General features: G+C 47.0%; 1 protein-coding gene across 1 annotated transcript; it reads left to right on the top strand.

Annotated features, from left to right (window-relative positions):
- The first annotated feature begins 2,246 nt into the window (after positions 1-2,246).
- LOC144123156 (E3 ubiquitin-protein ligase Siah1-like) lies at positions 2,247-19,087 on the top strand. Its single transcript, XM_077656039.1, has 4 exons — positions 2,247-2,298; positions 12,012-12,141; positions 14,491-14,594; positions 18,332-19,087. Exons 2-4 carry the CDS (start codon positions 12,032-12,034, stop codon positions 18,718-18,720), a joined length of 603 nt encoding a protein of 200 aa, XP_077512165.1. The 5' UTR covers positions 2,247-2,298; positions 12,012-12,031; the 3' UTR covers positions 18,721-19,087.
- The last annotated feature ends 3,693 nt before the right edge of the window (positions 19,088-22,780 follow it).

The following is a 22,780-nucleotide window of genomic DNA, read 5'->3' as shown; positions in this document are numbered from 1 at the left end:
GCGCGACTTTCCTCAAAATCCAACTTTCAATTTTCAATTTTCTCTTTCTTCTTTCCCTCCCTGCTTTATCGCTTCCTTTACGGCGCGTTTCGGGTATCCATCGATATATGTGCCACGGTTACTGTGCCATTTCATATCCCCAAAACCCAAACGAAACAAGTTAGCCGACGACGTTTATAGAGTTCATTGCCGTTGACAACTTTGCAAGGGCCGTTCATTTTCTCGAAAGGAAAAGCGCACAACCGGCTCCGTGGGTCAGTGGAGAGCTCAATCTCGCTTTCATGTACGTGGCGTTGGTGCCCAACTGCACAAGCCTGCTTTGATTGCGTTCCGCACAATGGATAGGCAGCGCGCCCTCCCTGCCACCCTGCGAGGGGGCTTGCAGTTAATGGTTGATCGCGAGAGATTCACCAAACGAACGCTCCGGCCTAGCTATTGCTGCAGTGCCGCATGTCAGCCGGAATGCTGTCAGCGCTAATGCACTCAGGCCACATCTCTCTCTCTCTCACCACCGCCACATGTATCAAAGAATGAGGCGTCCGCATATCCAGAGAGCCAGTTATGCGCCTTTACTTTGCTCAAAATCACCGCCGTTTAGAACATTGTCAACACCAACGCCAAACAACACAGTGAATGCCGATATCCTTCGCTTTGTATATCCTCGATTAGCTGAGCTAATACACATTTTTTTTCTTTCTTTTCCACTTTCGTCATGCGATTCTGCGTTTACGAACCTTGCCACCTCCCCGATGTACGCGTCACGGGTACGCCTCGCTCAGGGCGGATCGGCGTATATCGAGAATAGGGCCCCTGGTAGAGGCGCTTGGATTGATTTGGATGTAGGACTAACGATTCATGACGCGGGTAATGGCGATGCCAATGGCCGTTAGGCAGCCCAGAGTCAAGAGAGTTCTAATTATTGTTCTGGCGGTGGTGGTAGTGGTTTTAATAAATATAATAGTAAAAAGGAAGGAAAAGATTTTTGCTAGCCCCTGCATCTGCCATCGATACTGAAGCACCTGAGCTGGGGCAGCGGAAATAAAGGACAGCAGGCTGAATGGAGAAATGAAATGAAAGAGGTGAGGGGACAGGAATAGAGGATAAGGGGAGAAGTAATATGTACAAACTATTTACACAATAAGAAATGTGTCCAGGTTGTGCGCGTGATTAGTTCATTTTAGAGGAATCAAATCACACACGCGCACAGCACAGTGTTGGTTACAACTAGAGTGGGGCGTCCAGTTATTAATCGTTCAAGGTAGAACTCGCGGAGCGTTCGGTCACTGCGTGTAACTACCTGACGGAGAACAGACGGGACGTCAAGCCCGTGTGTTCGAGGAATGCACAGAGGCTCACCAAAGTTCGCTCACGAGTGCGCGCACTGCCCTGCGGCCACAATAGCGTCTTGATGGAGTCTGGTAGTATGCCCTGCGCCCTATAGGCCGCGAGCATATCGCGACGAGCATCGGCGAACGCGGGACAGCGAAGGAGCAGATGTTCTAGTGTTTTATTGTTCTGGCTTTGAAATCGCCGCGCTTGTGGCTGTGGGTCTAAATTGAGAAAATTATTCAAATAATCGTGTCGTACATGCATTCGCACACATATAAAATGGGATGAAAGCGTGTAATAGTTGACTGCTTGAAATAATTCCTTCCTGAAAATGCAGGACTGCGAACGCAGGAATAAATAAAATCCAAAGGTAACAATTTCAGTTTGTTCATACCCTCAAAAACAAACATATCTGTTTCTGGTAATTTGTTAGCACATTTCCAAATCTTTCAATGGGCTGTAAGAACATGATGCATATTTGAATATCCTCTCCACTTAGCATGCAGAGGATATTTGAGTCCAATAGTCGCCTTAAGATGCAGAGGATATCGATACATGGACAATGGACGTTAGGACCATTTGTTGATATCCTCTGAATATTCAAGGTTTACTGGGATATGGCGTGTGCTCTAATGTTCCGCTTCTCCACCGTGGTGGCCTATTGCAGAACCACGAGCTGTTCCACGAGTTTGTGCTGAGGTACATATGCTGCATCCGCGCTTTGCGGTCTACACGCGTTCGGTGGAACGCTACTCAGCGTTCTATGCGACGCCGGTTGCAGCGCTCGCGTTTCAGACCGCGTTGCTGATGGCGTTCGGTGAAACCTTCTCCCCCCTTGCCCGTGCTTATAAAAAGGCCGTGAAGGTAGCGTTTGGTGTTAGTACTGTCCGACCCCTCGATCTGTGTGCGAGCTGTCACAACGTGGTCGAGGATACACATCATCAAGCTCAAGTTCCCTCCTTCTAGAAGGTAAGCTATAATCAACGTAATTTTCATCTTGTGCAAAAAGGCCCTCAGGGTTTTGTGTCAAGAGGTTGTAATAATGTGCGGTAGTAGAGAAGCCGGCACAAGGTGTGCATGTGTTGCACAGGGTCGTCAAAAATATTTGCGAATGCGGCCCCGCGTGGCCGCGCTCTGCGGAGCGTCAGAGCATCTAAACAAAGCGGTGCAGGCGCTCAGTGGCCCTGAGGAGTGCTTCGTGTCGTCTGCGACGGTGAAGAAGAGCACTGTGCTTGCATTGCAGTGAAGCGCACCAGACTGTGTGGAGACAGCGTCCGAGCCCACCGACACGGCGTTGAGGGAAAGCGCACTTATCTCATTGCAGCGCGTTGTCTTCGCTTCGGCCTGCAACTCAGTGGCCTGTTTTCTCAGTGCCACGATGCTGGTGACATATATGTGTTGCTGGAAACTTATAACCCTTTCCTGCTAGTGCAAAAACAGCCGGAGAAATGACATTTTTTTCCTGGGAGTATTTTGCTTGTGTGGGCCTCGGAACTAACCTCCATGATCAAAGAATGAAAATATTTACTTCGTTATGTTCAAACTGAACCCACACATATGTGTGGTCTGGGCTTTTTTTAGTACGACTTGTAGTACAGTAAAAGAAATGAGTGCTTGCGAATTTGCACCCCCTAAACTCTGGTATAGAAAGCTTTAAAGCAATTGCTATCGCTTGTCAGACAGCGATACAGCGCGTGCGACTTCCTCACAAGTTTCCTGGCAGCCTGCAACACCTAGCATTCTAGATGGTGTCAACCATTTTTTCCAGAAAATGGTCAAAACCATCTGTATGCTTGTCAACTCCAGGAATTAATTGCTGCTACGTACACTGATGGCTTTGTCAGCGTGCGCGTCATCAAGTCAATCTCCGTCACCACTACCAGACCTGCACTGTTTTGGTAATGGACAGATAGGTACTTCACCGATAGCGAGGCGAAAATCCACTAGCTGTATAACCTTATTTTAAACAATATTACCAAGCGCCAATATTGCTCCTCGAAAAAAAAACGACGTCAAAGTGCTAGCGGCTTGCCTTCGATGGCTGCGTTCGGGAGCTACCATGCAGCTTGCGTCCCTGGTCACATCGGCAAAAATAAAAAAAATAATGTGTATTAGCTCACCCAAACCAGGATATACAAAGCGAAAGATGTCAGCGTTCACTGTGTTCATTGGCGTTGGCGTTGACAATGTTCTAGACGGCGATGTCTTTGATGAAAGGAAAGGCACATAGCTGTACCCTGGATATGCGGACGCCACATTCGTGCTTTGAAACATGTGGCGGTGGTGAGAGCGAGCTGTGGCCTGAATACATTAGCACTGACTGCGTTGTGGCTGACATACGGCACTGCAGCAATAGCTAGGCCGCGGCGTTCATTTAGTGATCAATCTCTCGCGATCAGCCATTAACTGCAAGCCTACTCCCAGGGTGGCAGGGAGGGCGCGCTGCCTATCCAATGTGTACGGAACGCAATCAAAGCAGGCTGTTGCAGGTGGACACCAACGCCATGTACATAAAAGCGTGATTGAGGTTTTCACGTACTCACGGTGCTGGTTGTGCGCCTATCCTTTCGTGAAAATTAACGGCTTTTGCATAGTTGTCAACGCCAATGAACGCCGTCGGCTCACTTGTTTTGTTTGGTTTTTGAGGTAAGGAAATGGCACAGTAACTGTCTCACATACCTCGGTGCACACCCGAACCGCGCCGTCTCGGGTCCTTCGAATGCATCCATCTGTCTTGCGTTCGGGTTCTCCCGGCAGCCATGTTGGTGTCCCGCTGACAGACAGCAACTACTGGTGAGTGAGCTTGACCTGTTTGCCTCGATAACTATTACACATTTCACCCGCAAATTAACAGATCAACTTTCCGCTATAGCGATTGCTGCGAAATCAGTTCCAGGTTTATTTATCGGCTTGTAATTTTTTCCCGCAAAAATAGGAGCCGCAGCCCGCGCGTGTCCCGTCATTGTGCCATTGGCTCGGGTCCTTCAATGCGTCCCTTCCTAGGTTCATATTCTTCCCGCAGGGATGTTAGTCTGCCGCTGATAGACAACTACTACTGGTGAGTGAGCTCGACCTTGTATCAAAGCACGAATGAGGAGTCCGCATATCCAGTGAGCCAGTTATGCGCCCTTCCATTCCTCAAAGACATCGCCGTCTAGAACATTGTCAACGCCAATGAACACAGTGAACGCAGACATCTTTCGCTTCGTATATCCTGGATTAGCTGAGCTAATCCACATGAATTTTTTACTTTGTTATTTTTTTTAGCTGGAGGAACAGGGTCACTACGTGCCGTGGTGGCCGAAACGCGCAAGGCACGTATGTCGGTGCACGTAACCCTAGGTGCATGGTCTAAATTAATCCGGAACCTTTCACGTGGATCCTTTGTAGCCCATGTGTCGCTGGGGATGTTAAAACCTTAAAACCCCATGATTGAATTCACAGTGTTTTTCTTTTCCAACGATGTTGTTGCTCTAGGGAACGCTTCCGGTGAGCGTGTTGAGCAAAAGCAACGTGTGCTGTGGATTTTATCGCCGTTTCTCTTGTCTGTTAACCTGATCGTGCTCGGCCAGCGCCTCCTCTGAAAGGATAAAGGAGGCGCTGGTTCGGCGTTTATAGCAGAAGAGCTCAAGATTTGTTCAGTTACAAACGCTTTCCGCGAATGCTTAACGTGTTCTTGAGAAGCGGCCGTTGGAGAAACGCGCCGCTCGAAAAATACACGCGGACGCGGCTCAGCTCATCATATTCGATGACCGCTGTAGAACGCTTAGCATTTATTTTTTATTAGTTTCTAAATTTTGCCACCCGCCGCGGTAGCTCAGTGGTTAAGGCGCGGCTATACTGAGCCGGAGTACCCGGGTTTAAACCTGACCGCGGCGGGCGCATTTCGATATAGGCGAAACGCAAATGCGCCACGTGCTGTGCGATTTCAATGCACTTTAATGATCCCCAGGTGGTTGAAATTATCCCGGAGCCCTCCACCACGACACCTTTCTTCCTTTATTAGTCCCTCCTTTATCCCTTCCATTACGGCGCGGTTCCGGTGTCCACTGAGTTATGAGAGACAGTTACTGCGTCATTTCCTTTCCACAAAAACCAATTTTGAAATTAAATTTTGTCTGCGGATGGCGGGGCACGCAGTAATCAGGCAGTGAGTGGCGAACAACGCAGCGCACATCTAAAGCGCGTTAACCACGAAGGCCTGCGTTCAAAATCTCGTCGTTGGCCCCGAATTATATAATTTGGTCGTACTGCACAAGCCGCTGCAAAATAATGGCAACGTATTCCTTGGGTCCGTAGTCTTGGGGTGCCACTTCAAGCTTCGTCGACACAACTCCAGCTAATGTGAGTCCTTAATGTCTATTTCCTTTGTTCGACTGGACTGAGCGTCGCCCTCCAGCAGGAATCAAAATGATTCATTACAGCGATGTTCCGTTTCATGTGGCATGCTCATCGGCATTGTTCTTTTGATGGAGTTTTTTTTTCTTCAAATTTTCATGGTTGCCTTGGCGAGCACAGTTCGTACTCGGTGGTAACCACGGTGCGAAGGCATCACTTCGAAATCGATGAACATCGAGAAGTAGATCCGAATCACAGCATAAATTGAATAATCTAATGAATATATAGAAAGCCTATACTGTCTAGCTACGAGTATGTTGAATGGAAACCTCGAAATTAATGTTGAGTGCTTCATTCCAATAGCTGTCGTCCGTGGACACGTTTTCTTCACTGCGCACAATATGGTGTCTCCTTAGAACGGGCTTGCGATATCCCAGTTCTACAATCCATTCTCATCGACACAAAATACAGCCAAGCGGTCTTAATTCATGGCATAATGGAGGGACACGTGGAAGGATAGGGCCAAGAACATAGTAGTTTTGTGGGGAACAAAAAATATCTTTAGTGACATGAATCGCAAGTCCACGACAGCGGCGTCCACTTCCCCGACGGGCAGAGAGCGCATTTCGGCAACGGTCAGACGCGAGGCCTAACGGAACCAAAAGAGTTTTACGCTTCATAGTAGACTGGGAAGTCAGCGTTCATAAAAACCGTAACTTTTCATTTTTTTTTCTTCGAGGAATACTCCAGAGTTTTCTGGAAATGTCTCACCACGCGGTAAAACCGAAACTCAACAAGTAGCCGCCACCTGCGTTCATACTGAAGCGGGGCCGGCCTTCTCATCAGTTGGTACCAAACGTCGCTGTAAGGAGGTTCACGACTGCCAGCAGAGCACTAAGGTGCACTCCTCATTTATCCCCTCGATGATTAGGGTGGTGTCAATTATTATGCACGAAAAGCTACTCAGCCACCTGTAACGACGACTAACGCAACAAGCCCGGACGCCACAGAAGAACAGCTACGATCACCATACTGAAGCAGATATGTTCCCTATCGTCACATTTCATCATGAGTGCCACCGTTTTCAACGCAGATGGCAAGAGCCAGGGGGGGGGGGGGGGGGGGGCAATTTCTGAGTATGTTACAGCTCTGCGGGACTTAGTGAACGCGTGATACTATGCCGCGTCTGACCTTGCGACCAGTTCATTATGGGAGTGGCGTCTTTGAGAGTCCGTGAAACACTATTGGTACCGGGATAATCAGTGATGTTCTAGACGGGTGTCCGCATTGCGACGCATAATAAATAGTGGCGGACGCTCCGGTGTTTGACTCAGTAGTACAATCTTGTTGAGAGGACATATGCAACGCCGTCCGCATCAGAAGTGCGTCTGGCGACAAGTCAGCAGACATAGTCAAGGCAACAGAACAACTGCAACCAAATCAGTATGTGTGGTTTAGATGGTTTCCATTCTTGTATAAGTTGAGTCGATTGTTTTGCCTTTTTAGGTGTGCACTTTGTAATTGGCCTATATAGGTGTCATGAGACTAAATGCTAAAAATATGGGTGTCTTCGCCTAATAAGCGTTCTTTCTTCTACCACTCAACCAGTGAGCTTTGTCTCCCTCCCTTTGAGGGCTTAGGCCCCCACCACACTTTCTTTTTTTTTTCTTCGATAAAAGTTATTCGCTCTCTCCGTCTACAAAGGGGAGGCAAAGAAGCGAGCCGGATCATGAGGTGAGCAAGCGAAAAGGTAGTAGTGGAACACGGCAGCATTTCGATGGAGGCCAAACGCTAAGGAGCGCGTGTGCTGTGCAATGTCAGTGCATGTTGAGGATCCCCAGGAGGTTGAAATTATTAAGGAGCCCTCTATTGCGGTACCTCTTTCTTCCTTTCTTCTTTCACTCCCTCCTTTATCCCTTCTCTTACGGCGCGGTTCCGGTGTCCACCGAGTTATCAGAGACAGTTACTGCGCCATTTCATTCCACAAAAACCAATTTTCAATTTTTACAACAATAGGAGGATAGCGAGGCTCTCGGGGACTCTTTTCATCATGGCTTGAAGCTCTCTCAGGTTCCTGGAACTTCGCGGTTTAAGTGGTCCTTTCATCGCCCCCCAAATCCCCTTTCTTCACGCTTGAAACTCCTTCGGTCGGCTCGAGAGGGTGAACGCGCCAGCAGAGGGTGCATGGAGGTGCGCTAGGCCGTACCCTTAGGATGTGTCCATCGAGTTGGGGCTTTACTCGCCAGAGCTTTGCACTTCGCTCCTTCACGTGCCGACCGAGGCGCGCGCTCTTCGCGATATTTTTCGGGTATAACTAAAGGACTTGTGATACGGCTGCAATGCCAGCTCGCCATCCCTCCAAGTTTTCCATGCGAGACAGCACGCGGAATATCCTTGTTTTGAAGCGAAAAGCTTTACTAAGCCCGATTTTTGAGACGCCAGCGGGGCCGCAAACATGACCTTGATTGTAGCTAGAGGTCAAACAAGGAATTTACGCCTGTTTCACGTATCCTGGTGGGCACGCGAACTGCGCCGTAAGCGAAGTAAAATCAAGGTTGGTTTTAAGAAAAGAAAATGACGCCTGCCTCACATTGCGCCACATCTACCCCCCTCCCCCCACCAAAAAAAAGCGAATTTTTCAATTTGGCTGTCTGAAATTTTCGGCAGGCTTTGGGGGTCGTTTGCAATCGGATTTGGTTCCATATCTCCGCATACAACGAGCACTAATACAGTTGTAAATATCACCGAAGCTATATTAAATATTTATGCTGTCTTGTGTGAGCGCCTTCAATGTCGTTTGGATGAAAAGAAGATGCTTAACAAATAAAAAAATGTGAAAACCGCCAATCGCTCGTCCACAAACGTAGCCAGGGAGATGCAGCTTTGCGCTTTCGACCAGGGTTAACCGGACCTGAACTGCCAGCATTTTTTTCTTTTCTTGACAGCCCCGTACAAAAGCAGGTCTGTTCGAACTTCGAAAGCAATAACGATCTCGTTTATTGCATACCATCCGCCGAATGTCACGAGATAACTTCTTTACCTCCAGACCTAAAAATGCACGACAGCGAACGACGGAAAACTGAAGATGCTCTCTGGCGGTAAGTGTCGTGCCATACCACGTGGCGTGTTCTGCTATGAAAAGGCGTTGAAAGGTGAAGCAAAATACGGCTAGAGAGTTGAAATTCAAAAAAAAATTTTCGCCTTAAAATAAAATAACTCGATAAAAATTTCACAAATGAATGGCAATAAACTGTTCTATGTAAACCGCCATCGTTTGTATTTTTACTTACAACACCTAAGGGTGAAAGTAACGAATGTTTGGCTGAAAACGCACTTTGTGCAACTTTATTATTTTTTTTACTTCGATGTACGCAGTTTAATCCTTGTAACATTTATTACAGATACCAGACATCTAGAGAATTAAAACGGCGGTTTCTGAATTTTCGAGAGGAAGCTGATATTTATAACAAAAAACGACGAAAATGGTGCATTTTCTTACTTCGATTTTTAAATATACCGTATAAACTGCATGTTTTGAATTATATCGAAAGCCAGGATCGGTGCAAATGTCAATGAAAACAATTGTTAAGTGTTTTACAAAAATTTCAATTTTTTAGTAATTATTGAGCAGCGCCTGCTTTGTCGCCTTTTCTAAATATTCACACCGCTCTCACCTCAAGAAATTTTTTATTTCGGCAAAAGTGTTTCAGAGTTTCATTACGCACATTAGGATAAGTTTCCATGATTTTTTAGAACAAATTGGAGATGGTCGAGCGCAACGTCAGGGATGTTTGGCTTGCAATGACCCCATGCAACTGACGTGGATAGCGGAGAACGACTTCATTTTATGTGCGTGCGGTGTGAGGCGGATGAGATACTTTGCTGCAGCTGCTAATCTATGTGGAGACCGATAAAATCAATGTCATTCTTCTTGACCACAGTTCTCTCATAATGAGTCTCGCGGGAAACTGTTCGCAGACTGCGCCACTCAACATCCATTTTTATTAAAAAACTGATAAACATCATCAACACTTGGCATAAGTTAGAAAGAAATCAGAATATGTTTAACTCATCACGAAATTTTGCTTTATATCGATGTCATTGACTCCAGCATTAAGCGGGCTGTGTGACGATGCATTTGGAAGCTCAAGCGATCACTCACAGGACCCTATTCATAGAGCGTTGTAATAGCCTGCCAGGCTGGTCGCTTTTTCTGGTGCTGGATCCGCTCTGATTCCGGATAATATAAAAGAGCGAAGCCAGCAGTCCCCGAAACTGAGGTTGCTGATCAGCGAGAGGGTACTGCATTTCGATGGATGATGCAATGCCGTTATGCCTAAGGGCTGTGCGATGCGCGTGCACGTCAAAAACCACTTGGATAGTAATTATCAGAGGCCTATACGCGTCTCACATAGCCAGATTCGCTTTGGTAAGCCTCATAACCGAACATTAGCTTTGGTAAGCCGCATTACTGAACACAACTGCAGATGACGATTCATTCCTTTGCGAAAGGGCCTGAGACGCTATTAGCATTCAAGTTGACATGATTCAGTAGACTCAAATATGTTCGCAGGTATTGACATTGAGCTTGCTGCTCTTGCACGTGAAGTCAATAAAAAGACGTCATCTGACCCGAAAGTGGGAGCATTTGTCGAATACATTGAAATGCTTGGGCAGATTACCAGCAAATTATCATCAGCCTGTCTACAGAACGAACGCCTTATTACGGGCTGGATTTTATACAACCCGGCCACTGACGTGGCACAGTGATATTGCCGATGAAGGCACGAAGGAGTTGATGATGAAGTTGTAGATATTTCAACTCTCCCCCTCTTACAAGTCCAGACGCACAGGTGGCCGCCGCTGTCGGGTCGATCTTTCCTCTATCTCTAGTCTTGTATTTATCTCTAGGCACATCTATTTGTAATCTGTATCTGTCTCTAGCCTGCACAATAATGCCCCTGGGTGAAACGCAGCGCCTTGTGGTTTCAGTTAATACTCGTTACATCGTTTCCAACCCCAAAGACAGTCCCGAATACAGCTACGACTATAAAATATTTCTTGTAACGTGACTAGATTATGTTTCGTATTAACTTTTTTTATGTATAAATCCTCACAAGCAGCTGAGAAACAACTTCAAAAATATAGGCCGTGGTGCCAAGTCATCTTTTTCTTTGTTACTTATGTTAATGTCTTGAAATGTTGGCGAAGCTGGTTTTTTTTGTGAGCTTGTATGTCAAAAATGGTTCTGCATTTACTTCTTCTGACTAGTTTCATCTGCACGTGATGATATGTAGTGCTTTAGTAAAGGCTAAACATCCGTTCGACTGAAGGTGCTAATATACCAATCCAATCGCATTTTTACCTACGCTAGCCTGCCACAGAGAACGCCAGTAATTGTATTTTTTGATAGATGTCAACTGGAAACTGTGCGTGGAAATGTGTTTTTCTTAGTAACGATGGGTTTAATGACCATAAGCAGTAGATACGTAATGATGGCCTCCTTTTCTGATGCCTTTTAAAGTACGGAATCGTGCACGAGACATTGACTGCCTATTTCAGTCTTGTAGCAGTGCTTTGAATGTTGTCAGGTAATGCTCTGCATTACAAACCAGTGTGGTCTTACTGCTGCTTCTCGGCTGAAAGCATGGCGACGAGAACTACAGCCACTCTGGCCGCCACATAAACAGCATGCATGTTTAGTAAGCATGGCAGGATTGTTCAGCTGGGAAGTGTTGCTGCTTGAATGCTGCAGCGCTATATACAGAGACTGTTCGCTGTCTGTGCAGTGCAGAAACGCAGACGCACACCCACTGCTAGGCATAGTGATAGCATTGATTTTGCTCGTATACCATGTGCCCTGTCTACTTTTGGTGGCCGCCATTTGTGTGTGTGGAGAAGTACGAGACCCACTGTAACAGGAGACCCACTGAAATGCAGTAGGAGGCCCATTGTAACATGCTGAAACGGTTGCTTCTTTTTTACATCATTGCCCGTTTACTTTTGACAAAGACTGTACATGTTGTATGTTTTGCTGTGTGCGCACCGTTGTAATTGCAGGAGAAAAGCAAGTGCTTCGCCGTGACTTGTCACTAGGCATCATTTGTCGGCCATTGGGGTCGGCCATTTTTCGTTTTGTTGTTCTGCCAAATTTTGATACTTTCTGACTATCAGGTATTGCGTTTTTCGTTTTTTTGTTCTGTTCCTCACGTTAGATGTTCCTTCGTGTATCTTCATGTTCAAAGTTTTACCGCCCCCTATGTAATACCCTCGTGACGAGGGCCGGAAATAAATAAATAAAATAAAATTGTCCCCCTTTTTCTGTATAACTGTTTTCTGTGCAGGCAACATTCCCAACCTGGCCATGGACAGATTGGCAAGAAAGGTCTTTCCTTGCAAATTCTCCCTGAAGGGCTGCGCTGCCCTGCTCTCATACATCGACAAGCCCGAACACGAGCAGGCCTGCGAGTTCAGGTCTGTTTCACCTCCAACTTTTTGTTCTTGTGGCCGCCATTGTTCTCCAGGAGTGGATGTTTGCCTTGACTTGTGCACACATGGTGCAACCAGGTGGCTGGTCAGGGTTCGAGTGGCGGAAACAGCGGCCAGGCTTCACGGCATCTGTTAATGAGCTCAGGTAGCCAACAGCTGGTAGGCATGCCTTCAGTGGCGTTATTGCTGTGCCCATTGTGCTGGAAGACAAAGCCTGCTACATGCTGCTACATTATGACAAACTACGAGTAATCTGCGCCTAGCTTTGCCAATGTTCTGTATTTCCTTAAGAACAAACTTATCGGGCGCCACGTGTGACCCTACGTGAACGTACGTACTCATGCTGCATGTCATGCTGGCCAGACCAACAGAGAAGTGAAATAGGCTTGCTGCTCGCAAGAATTTAGTATGCTTATCCTCTGTTGTGGAGGCCGTGCTCAAAATGCGCATTCCAGAGTCGTGTGCAAACAGCGCCGGTCTTGACTTCCACGCTTGGCTGAAGTGGGGAAACAGCACGCTACCGCGGAGTTGTCAGTGGGCGCCGATTCTGGGGTTCGCTTTGTTGCTCTATAAAATAGAGGTGGATAGTCCGGGTAAGTTTTTTCTCACTCACCTCAAACTGTATCCCTGCTGCGTTGTTCTCTTAATCAACGGCACTCAACTTCAGTTTTACATTGGAGCTTCCTTGCCTCACAGGTAGCATCGTGTTAGTAAGAACAACTCCTAATGTGCGCGAAGCCATACGGATGCGACGCTGAATTCGAAACTTTTGAGACTCTAACTGGACTAGATACAGCAGCAGCACACACTTTGTTCTGGTCAATTGTTTAAGGAAATACCCCTAGGTGGAGTAGATTTGTAACTCTGTACGAATTCGAGTTATTGATCAATTCTCTCTCGCCCTACCATAGGCTTGCTGTCCCGGTTAGCTCAGTTGGTAGAGCGAATGCTCCGGTGAAATGGTGGCCCCAGGTTCGAACCCTGGACCAGGACAAATTTTTTTAACTATAAGTTCCTGAGAAAGCTGCCTAGCTTTCCTTTGTAGCCGTAAGGCTGCACTTCGGTAGATACCCATGAGTAATTACTGCCTTGCACTTTGTTACGCTGCCAAATTCTGTCCGGAGTTTGCGAAATTATGTGATTCTAGCCGAAGGATAATACCTAAAAATGTTTTAGCATAGCGCAATATACGTTCCACTACTGTTAACAGCATCCACGGTTAGCTATATGCACATGCGCAGATGGCGCTGAGGAACACACACCGACCATTGCACAAACGTAGTTGGGTCCTCAACTCACCGTCGATTCGGATCACGGTAACGGATTACGCTGTGCTAAAACTAACAACTCGATGCTTCTCTTTTTTAGCCGCCGCGGTGGCTCAGTGGTTATGGCGCTCGGCTGCTGACCTAAAAGACGCGAGCTCGATCTCGGCCGCGGCGGTCGAATTTCGATGGAGGCGAAATTCTATAGGCCCGTGTACCGTGCGATGGCAGTGCACGTTAAAGAACCCCAGGCGGTCGATATTTCCGGAGCCCTTCACTACGGCGTCCCTCATAGCCTGATTCGCTTTGGGGCGTTAAACCCCCTTAAACCTAAACAAGCTTCTTCTCTTGTACAGACCGATTTTCTTTTCAAACACAGATACTGAACGGCGAAAAACTGTGCGTGTCATTTTTCTCTGTATGTGAGTCGCACCGATGCAATAGCTAACAAATAACGCAACTTATGCACCAGAAAATTCTGCATATATCTGCACCAAATGCTCAATTTTCTGCTCCAAAAGGCACTTTTGCTTGCTCCAAAAGCTGCTGCAAAGGGACCTCATCCAATCACATCACTCAAATGTATTTTGATTATCCTTCTCTTTTTCAGCCTGGTCAGAAGCTAACATGCTAGTAAAATCTGACATCACGAAGCCAGCAATTTGCTTGATGTTTGTAAACCTGCATATGTTTTTTTATATGTTCACAGAGGAGAACGTTTACATTTTCTACTTTGTCAACATTGAGGATTGAGTTTTTTTCATTTTTTGTTATTGCAAAGTAGGTACTGGTATGTAATTTGAAATGTCAGACTTTTTTAATTCATTAGTGGCCTCATACTATTTCACTGTTGAACACACAAAATAAAATTTGCCTAAAGGCAAGGCACTTCTGTTTCCTTCTCTGCGGAATTCGTTTTATAGTCTGCTTTCTCTGCATCACTATGACTGAGCTGCATATGACCATGAAGCAGCACATGACGAACCAGTCACAACTTGCAAAGGCTCATCTTTGACATTAAACTGATCATGTTCTTTCTTCTACTGTTTCTGTCCTTATGCGGACGCAGGCCGTACGTGTGCCCCTTCCCCGGTGGATCATGTAAGTGGCAAGGCTCGCTCGACCAAGTGACGTCACACCTCGTCCACTGGCACGAGTCCCCGATATGTGAAGGTGAGTGAGTAGAACCAGCTACATTCATCATGCCTGCATGGCTAGAAACTGTTGACTAGGTTTGTCACTTTAGTGGAAATCATCGGCAGCTATGCTCCACGACAACTTTTTCTGGTTGTGGAGTGGGAACCACTGAGCACAAAATTCATTTTCTCTTCCTACGGAGCGAAATATAATCCTTGCTTATTGCTCTCCTCTTAAAACACGGTATATAGTGCAATACACTTTTAACAATATTGAGAAAATCGGAAAATCCGATCGTTGTAACCGATTATCGTTTTAGCTGGACCAGCAGAAAAAAAGCAAAAGGAACACACCCTTGTATTCCCCCATGCATGTAGACATTGGCCCATGCATGTAGCCACCACCACCTGTGCTTCTGTCAAGGGCGCACAGCGTCTTGGCGCTCTGCCAAGTTCGGTGAGCGAGCCACCTCCACCTTCCCCGAAGCTCCCATCAACAGATAAATAGGCCGCGATGTTATCGGCCTAGAGCATCTTGGCGCGCTGCCAAGGACTGCGATGCGGACTGAGCGAAACGCGGGAACGCGCAAAAGCAAACACTTAAAAGAAAGTAAATTCTCAGCCATGTCGGTCATAAACTAGTACGTTTGTGTTAGAGGGCTGCTCAGCAGTGGCCAAGCAAGCTGCTCCCTAAAGCAATTGTGACTAAGACAGCGCTTGGTACCCAAGGCTGTTTTTAACCCTCCCGCACGGATTTCGCCACGCCGGTTCCTACGGGCAGTTTTTACCTCATTTGCTTCACTGTAGACGATTTTTATCAAGCATTAATTCAGACAAATTTTGCCGGTAAACACTATCCGTGCGGCCAGAATCCTATCTTTGTATCCATTATGTCGCCAGTAATTGTATCTTTATATAGGTTTATTTTTACACCAGCGCAATGGGAGAATTGATAAATCTAAAGAATTTGATCGCTATAGGTGGTATATCTGAAAAAGGGCGGAAAGTTGGGCGAGGCGGTATCGATTCATGAGAAAAAGAGCGCGAGCACAAGACGACGGATGAGCACAAAACAAACACCGCGAGCGCTCGTGCAGTGTGTTCTGTCTTCGTCCATCGTCTTGTGTTCGCGCTACTTTTCTCTTGAAGTGATATATAGTTATATCTGGTATCGTTATAAGTGGATTGCTTTGTATTTTCAATATTCATTATTTAAGGCTTGCTGTGCAAAGGAGTGTAAGGGCCGCACTTTTTTTCCCCAGATTCGAGGGCCAATTTCGAGGTGCGAACCACACACGCGATGTTCATACCCTTTTTTTTAAGTAAAAACACACCACTCGGGGAATGAGCGGCATTTATTATACGTTCAGTCTTCGCTCGCGGAGTCTTCAGACCCTGAGCTGGCGCTGAACTCTGGTGTACGCTCATCCCACGAGAAGTCGCGCAGCATGTCTGCTGTCAACGCGTAGCTGTTTCTTCTATTTAGGGAAACTTGCACGGCTTGCCACGGAACGTGCATTCTTAGCATTTTGTGTTCCTCAATGCATCCTTTTCATTGCACCATCGTCGGACGCACTTCTCGGCCACGTTAAATTTTCTGCCCGCCTCACGCTTGCCGTGTTCGAGAGCAAACTTCCAGCCGTGTAGCTATTGATGGGCTTGCCTTTCATGCTAAAATTGTGACGCTCGGCGGCAGCATGCAAAAGCCAAAACTACGTTGAACTAACATGTTACCACAACTCCCGTGCCTTTGGCAACCACAAAAGCTGGATCTGTGATACCAATGCCATTGTAGATAGGGGGAGCTCGCGGCCACAATGCGGGCGGACCGTTCGTCGCAGCCGGAGCTGATCGCGGATGCCTTTGCCTGTGCAATTCAAAGGCTATTTCCGTGTGGGTTGTGAAAAGTTTGGGTGTGGCGCTTACAGGGATCTTTTTTTTAAATATTTCCTTCTGGAATACAGGCTCCGGCCTTTACATGCGTTTCTGCAATATTTCTTATGCAACTGCCAGCTTTCAATGCTGAAAGCCAAGGAAGAAAGATGTTTTTGATATCTTAAGAATTTTGCTAGGCACAATAGTTACAAAAAGCCTCCGTTGATGGCGCCAGCTGCCCCATCGATGATGCTAAAGTTGTGTGGAGGAGAGAACAACGCGCCAGGCAGCTACACGCACCTTTCTGTGGCCGAACTGTTGGATGGAATGACACAGTTCGGATGCTTCACCCCTGTAGCCTTTCCTTCTTTGCCAATAAAAGCTGCCGCCAGGTATAGTCAAACCTCGATGTAACAAACCTATTCAAATCTTTCTTTATATATCGGACGCGGTTTTGCCGTAAAACGAATATATCAAGCTGCCGAGTGCTGTTCTATTGCTATTCCTTTTTTCTTTTGCCCTCACGGAAGGAGAGAAAGCTCAGCTCGTTTGTAAACTTTTATCAGCGTCACTCACTGTGCTATGCCTAAAGAATTTCGGACGCGCATGTCTTGCCACATTGAACGATACAAAAGATAAGAATATAAATTGCAGAACCCAGCAGTGCGCTGCACTAAGCGGCGTTCTTGTCGAAGCTTTCTAACGCGTGACTGACAGCTCATGGCACGAATGCGCTCGCGTACTGAAGTTCCGAATACCGCTGACTTGGCTGTTTCAGCTACCAGTAGCAGACGCCATCAGATCTGTCAGAAGGTGCTCTCCGTCGGTTCATTTTTGTGTTACTGCTCACGTTTGAGCAATTCAAGTCTCATAAGAAGCGCTGGAAAGGGCTTTCGTTCGACAGTCGACGGGTGGCTGTCCCAAGATGATCTTCGATTGTCGCCTCCCAAAAACCACATCTCTACCCTACGAGAAACGCCATTGAGGAGAGTATATTGGTTTAGGGAACATCGGCTATACAAACCTACTACCCAATAAAGAGACGATTTTATTACTTTCCTTCATGATAGAAGAGCGCCCAGCGTGGTCTTTATTCAGCACACTAATTCGTGCTCATTAAAAAGGAAATGTCATTGCTACGGCTTTGAGATCGTTTTATTATTTAGACGTCCCGGGCAATTAAATGACTGATGAAAAATCTGGACATAATGCAAAATTTACCGCGCGTTTATGCAAACTTTTTCATTTGACTCTCTTAAGTTCGGCGCTATCCACAGAAAAAAAACTACTGTTCAAAAGACAAAGCGGGCGAGCCCGCCTTTATGTTCTTTTTTGTATTTGCCTAGACATTATTATTTATGGTCACAGCGGTTTTAGCGCCTTTGCTCGCCGCTTTTTTACTCGCGAAGCCTGAGATAGGCGAAGTTTAACACCACCGTACCGTAAACACGGCAACTGCTGCCGTACGCAAATTGTGGCTGGGCAACGTCAACGCTTTGCTGAATTCACCGGACGGCTGTCTAACTACGCTACCACTGTCTACTATCCGCACTAGGTGAACAATTTACGATTGCTCAGGGAACGGGCCCGGGCTGGCCCAGGCTTTGCATCGAGCCTGGTGACCCGGGCCTAGGCTCAGTAAAGTGTTAATGTAGCGGGCCCGTCCTGGGCCCGGGCTTGATGCCACGGGCTCGGCCAAGGCTCAAGCTTTGAGTCGCGAGCTCGAGCCTCGCAATGTGGCCCGTGCAGTGCTCTAATGTGGACATTGACAAATGTCTTGCTCTAGAAGATGGGCTTCAGTCTGTGAACACCCATAAGATTTGAAGCGTGTGCTAACAAGTCCGAAATTAAGAGAATATGATGCACCACAATGTGTTCTCCTGTCCATCTTTCTGCCAGGTGAGCACATTGTGTTCCAGGCGGCAGACATCAACGTGCCGGACGCCCTCAACTGGGTAATGGTGCAGTCATGCTTTGGCCACCGCTTCATGGTGGTGCTGAAGAAGCAGGAGAAGTACGACGGCTACCAGCAGTTCTTCGCCATGGTCCAGCTCATCGGGTCCCAAGCACAGGCAGACAAATTCATCTACCGGCTCGAGCTCAACGGCCACAAACGGCGGCTCACCTGGGAGGCCCCGCCACGCATCATCCGAAAGGGTGTCCAGGCTGTCATCGTGAACAGCGACTGCCTCGTCTTTGACAGCAGCATGGCCCAGCTTTTCGCCTACAGCGGAAACCTGGTCATCGAAGTGACCATCTTCTTGTCTGTACAAAATCACACTGAATGATACAGGCGCCACGATGAAAAGAAAGAGGAAGTAACAAACTATGAAGTCAGACGACATGTCAGACATTGTTTAAATCTATCAGGGTCATGCTCGATTACATTTTCAGAAATCTCTTTCCACTCGCCAATTGCGGCTGTTAAAAATATCCGTTAAATGCATTAGTAGATTCATGTAAGCGCCGGATGGTGTTCAAGTTGAACAGACAAGATGATGTGTGAACTGGTGGCACTACAGTACAGAATCATGGAGATTTGCGCAGTCTGGTAATGTTTATGGAACAGACAAAGGCAGGAAATTATGCATCTAAGGGCTAGTGGGCTGATACCGAGAGATGTCTTAATACTGCTGATGCTGTAGCGAAAGTCATAATTTGAAAACAAAACAGACAGCGGGTATCTGTATGGATTCAAATTCGTTAACTAGGTGCGCCTGATGAGGGGACGAAATTGCTGATGTGTATTCGAGCTTCGGGAGAATGAGAGTTTCGTACGCAAGTTTACCAATGGATGGGGTGATAGTGAAAGTGACCTTCTAATGAAGCCCAGCGTTCTTGAAGTGTCAGCAGCTAGCGTGTAACATGCACATTAATGCCATGTTAGTTAACTAATCAGCACTTCGCCTTGACTCAAGTTGTGATATGATAGTTGAGTTGAGGGAATATGCATTGGAAATGTTGGAACCTTTACGTGAGACGTGCATGAATTTGCATTTAGTTATGCTCTGTTTCATCATCCAATCTGAGCACCAATTTTCAATTCTGCGTAAATCGTTCTAAAGGGTTAGCTGGTGAACGTGAGAAGAAATGCGGCACTATAGCATGCAGCTTTCGGCGAACAGACTACTGGATGATGCTATGCCAGAAGGGTCATTTACGAAGATTAGGAAAAGCCACGGCCCGAGATTACTTGGTGAGTGGCGGAATGATACCCTTGGATGACTGTGTATTGAAAGTAGCTTGTGAGGAAACAGTTAATCCAGGATAAAATCAGCGGACCAATACACAGACATTTAAATAATACACAGGCAATTTAAAAATTATTCTTTGGTGGAGGACGTGATCGAATGCTTTGGAGAAATCGTGAAAAATGACGCCATGCTGGAAAGACGAGTCAAGGTTAAAGCGAAGGTCAGAAGTGAATTTAATAAGTTGGGTCTCGCATAAAAGGCCAGGATTGAAACCATGCTGACTCGTTAAAAAACTATCAAGGTGGCTTGCAACTTCGGAGTAAATGACGTGTTCCAGGATATTACAGACAATTTAATGAAACAGAGTGATGATTGGATGGATTGGAGCGGTGTCCAGATTAGAACACTGAGCCTACCCTGCCTATTTTCCAGTAATCCGGAAACGAACTGCTAGCCAAGGACAGGGTGGATATGATCTTTAGGTTAAGGCTGAAAATAATATTAGTGGACTGAAGTACCTTTGCAGGGATATTGTCGGGGCCAGGGCTTCTTGAGAGTTTAAGGTTCTAAATGAGTTTTACGACTGCTTCAGAACTGATATGAATGGGGGGCATCTGGACATGTTTACAGGAGGCAGGGTATGTGTGCTGAAGGCAGGTACACATGTGAAAATAGAATAAAAATATGAATTCATGACATCGGAACGCTAATCAGTCGGCACAGGGGACCTGTCCAAATTAAATAAGGAAATTTTGTGGATTTTACTTCGCGAGGAGTAAATATATTCTAAAATTTTTGGGGGTTGGCACAGAGGATGCAGAGTAGGTCCTGCTGATGAAACTTTTTCTTTGAGCGTCTCAAAAGTTTTGTGTACTGCCTCAGGCAAGTAAAGTATTTTTTCCATTTAAGTTCAGAATGTGATGTCCTAGATGCAAGAAAAAGGCATTTTTTTCTTTCGAGATAGCTTTCTCAAAGCGTTTGAATACCAGTGTTTTCCAGCATTGCCACGAAAGAAACGAGAGGAACCTACTTCTTAATTAGAGATAAAAGTTTGTGCATATAAAACCAGTTTTTGTTCACAGATTTTAAAGTGCGAGATTCGCGAAAGGAATAATAAAATATTTCTGTTTGTTGAAACCAAAATGCCTGCCGGTTTGCAGTCTCGTATATATTTGATGGATGGTGTTCGAACAGGGGTGGGGAAAGAAAAGTCGGATAACAGCATTTTGTGATCGCTCACACCACTGACCATTTGCACTGACTGTATCAAATATGCATCGGTGGAAAAAAATGAATTCAGTTTGTGATAATTGCGAGTTGGCATGCTGACTGTTTTGGCATGTTAAGCATCACAGACAGGTCAATAAATTCTTTGGAGGGGCAGGAGGATGCAGATAAGCTGGTCCAATCAACATCAGGAAAGCTAAAATCGCCACAAATTTTATAATCGGTGTGGGGAAGGCGAAAATTAAATTCAAGAGGGACCTAGTGCAGATCGCGGGTAAAAGAGGTATCACAATCCGGTGGGCGGTACCGGGCAGTCAGTATATTTTTGCTTGCGGGAGGCGAAAAATTTACACACAGGATTTCACGGTGATCGCCTATATCAAGAGGGAGGGAAGGTGAACCCGATTTTGTAAGCACGAGAAATCCACCACCTCTACGACCAGCCATATCGAGCCTATGAACAATGAAAGATGATATGTCAGCAAGCAGTTCGTCATTACTGCGGTCGCGCAACACGTTCTCACCGGGCAGAAAAATAAGGAAATTGGTTTTTGATGAAAGGAAATAGCGCAGTATCCACATCACATCTCGAGGGACATCTGAACCGTGCCCTAAGGGAAGGGATAAAGGAAGAAAGAGGTGCCGTAGTGGAGGGCTCCGGAAAAATTCGGCCACCTGAAGGTCTTTAACGTGCACTGACACTGCACAACAAACAGGCTCCTTTGCGTTTCCCCTCCACAGAAATGCAGGCAAACCTGGGAGCTCCGCATCAGTAGCCGAGAGCTCTCACCACTTACCCACCACAACGGGTGGCAGCCGGGACACCCACTTCGCTATTGACCAAAAAAAAAAACAGATTAGGTGACACACTGCGAGTTTACTGCTGAACGTAGATAGAGAGCGATAGCTGTGGTGTATGGGGCATGTAGAGGCGAATTGGCGTCTCTAAAGTTGAGTGTATTCCGCACACTGGCTAGGCAGCGCGTTTTCCCTGGCAGTTAATGGTTGATCGCGAGTGGTAGGTCACCCAATGAGCGCTGCGGCCTATTGCTGCAGCGCGCGCGAGTGGAAAAGTTCCTGGGGAGCGTTCAGCAGGTGCGCATCGGCTCTGCCGATTGTGTGCTGGAGCCGCGGATTTTTTCCACCCCAGGCCAACAAGACCGGCACCACCGTGCGCCGGATGTCACGGGGGATCAGCGGATAACTTTTTAAGAGTTGGGATCACCCTTTTACGAAGTTTCGACCACGCTGGGCGGCGGAGCCCCTCCAGCTCTGCGACGATATGGCCTTGCAGCCCGCCAGGGATATGACCCGGAGGCGATGGCACCGTTCATCCCCAGAATGTGAGTGAGCCGATAGCAGTAAGCTTCAAGAGAGCCGCGCTCGCTGCCGCGTTAGGTCGCCGAGCGCATTGCTATGCCCTAACAACGGCGTCCGTCGACGCGGCCTCCCCTGCCGCTCCCGCCGCCGGCGCTCGGTCCGCCAAATCGCCGGCGTCCTCTCAACGCACAGCGGGCCGCACAGACCGGCCTCTTACGACGCGGATGCCTCGGTCATTACCCAAACCGGCACCCGAAGACTTAGCGGTTGTCATCAAACCGAGAACTCGAGTATCCTTGCACGAGGTATTTCAGGAGAACGGATATGGGCCGGCGTTCATAGTCTACCTCGGACCGCACTCCTCGCAATTCAACACAGTTCTCCCGGTACGGGAGCAGAACTTGATTCTCATCCAAACACAAAAGTCGAAATTGCAGACAAGATTATCGGAAACTTCGACACCAGTATACAGAATAATATAGTGCCACTTACGGGCCACCTGGGGCAAGCGGAGGCAACGTCTGCTGCGGCGTAATCACCGTACGCAACTCAGACACAGCGGAATCCCTCCGCTGAACTCTCTAGTGGCGCCATGGCGAAATTCTGG

This window comes from Amblyomma americanum, chromosome 3, assembly GCF_052857255.1.
Source record: "Amblyomma americanum isolate KBUSLIRL-KWMA chromosome 3, ASM5285725v1, whole genome shotgun sequence".
Taxonomy (NCBI): Eukaryota; Metazoa; Arthropoda; class Arachnida; order Ixodida; family Ixodidae; genus Amblyomma; species Amblyomma americanum.
This window is presented reverse-complemented; position numbering and strand designations above follow the sequence as displayed.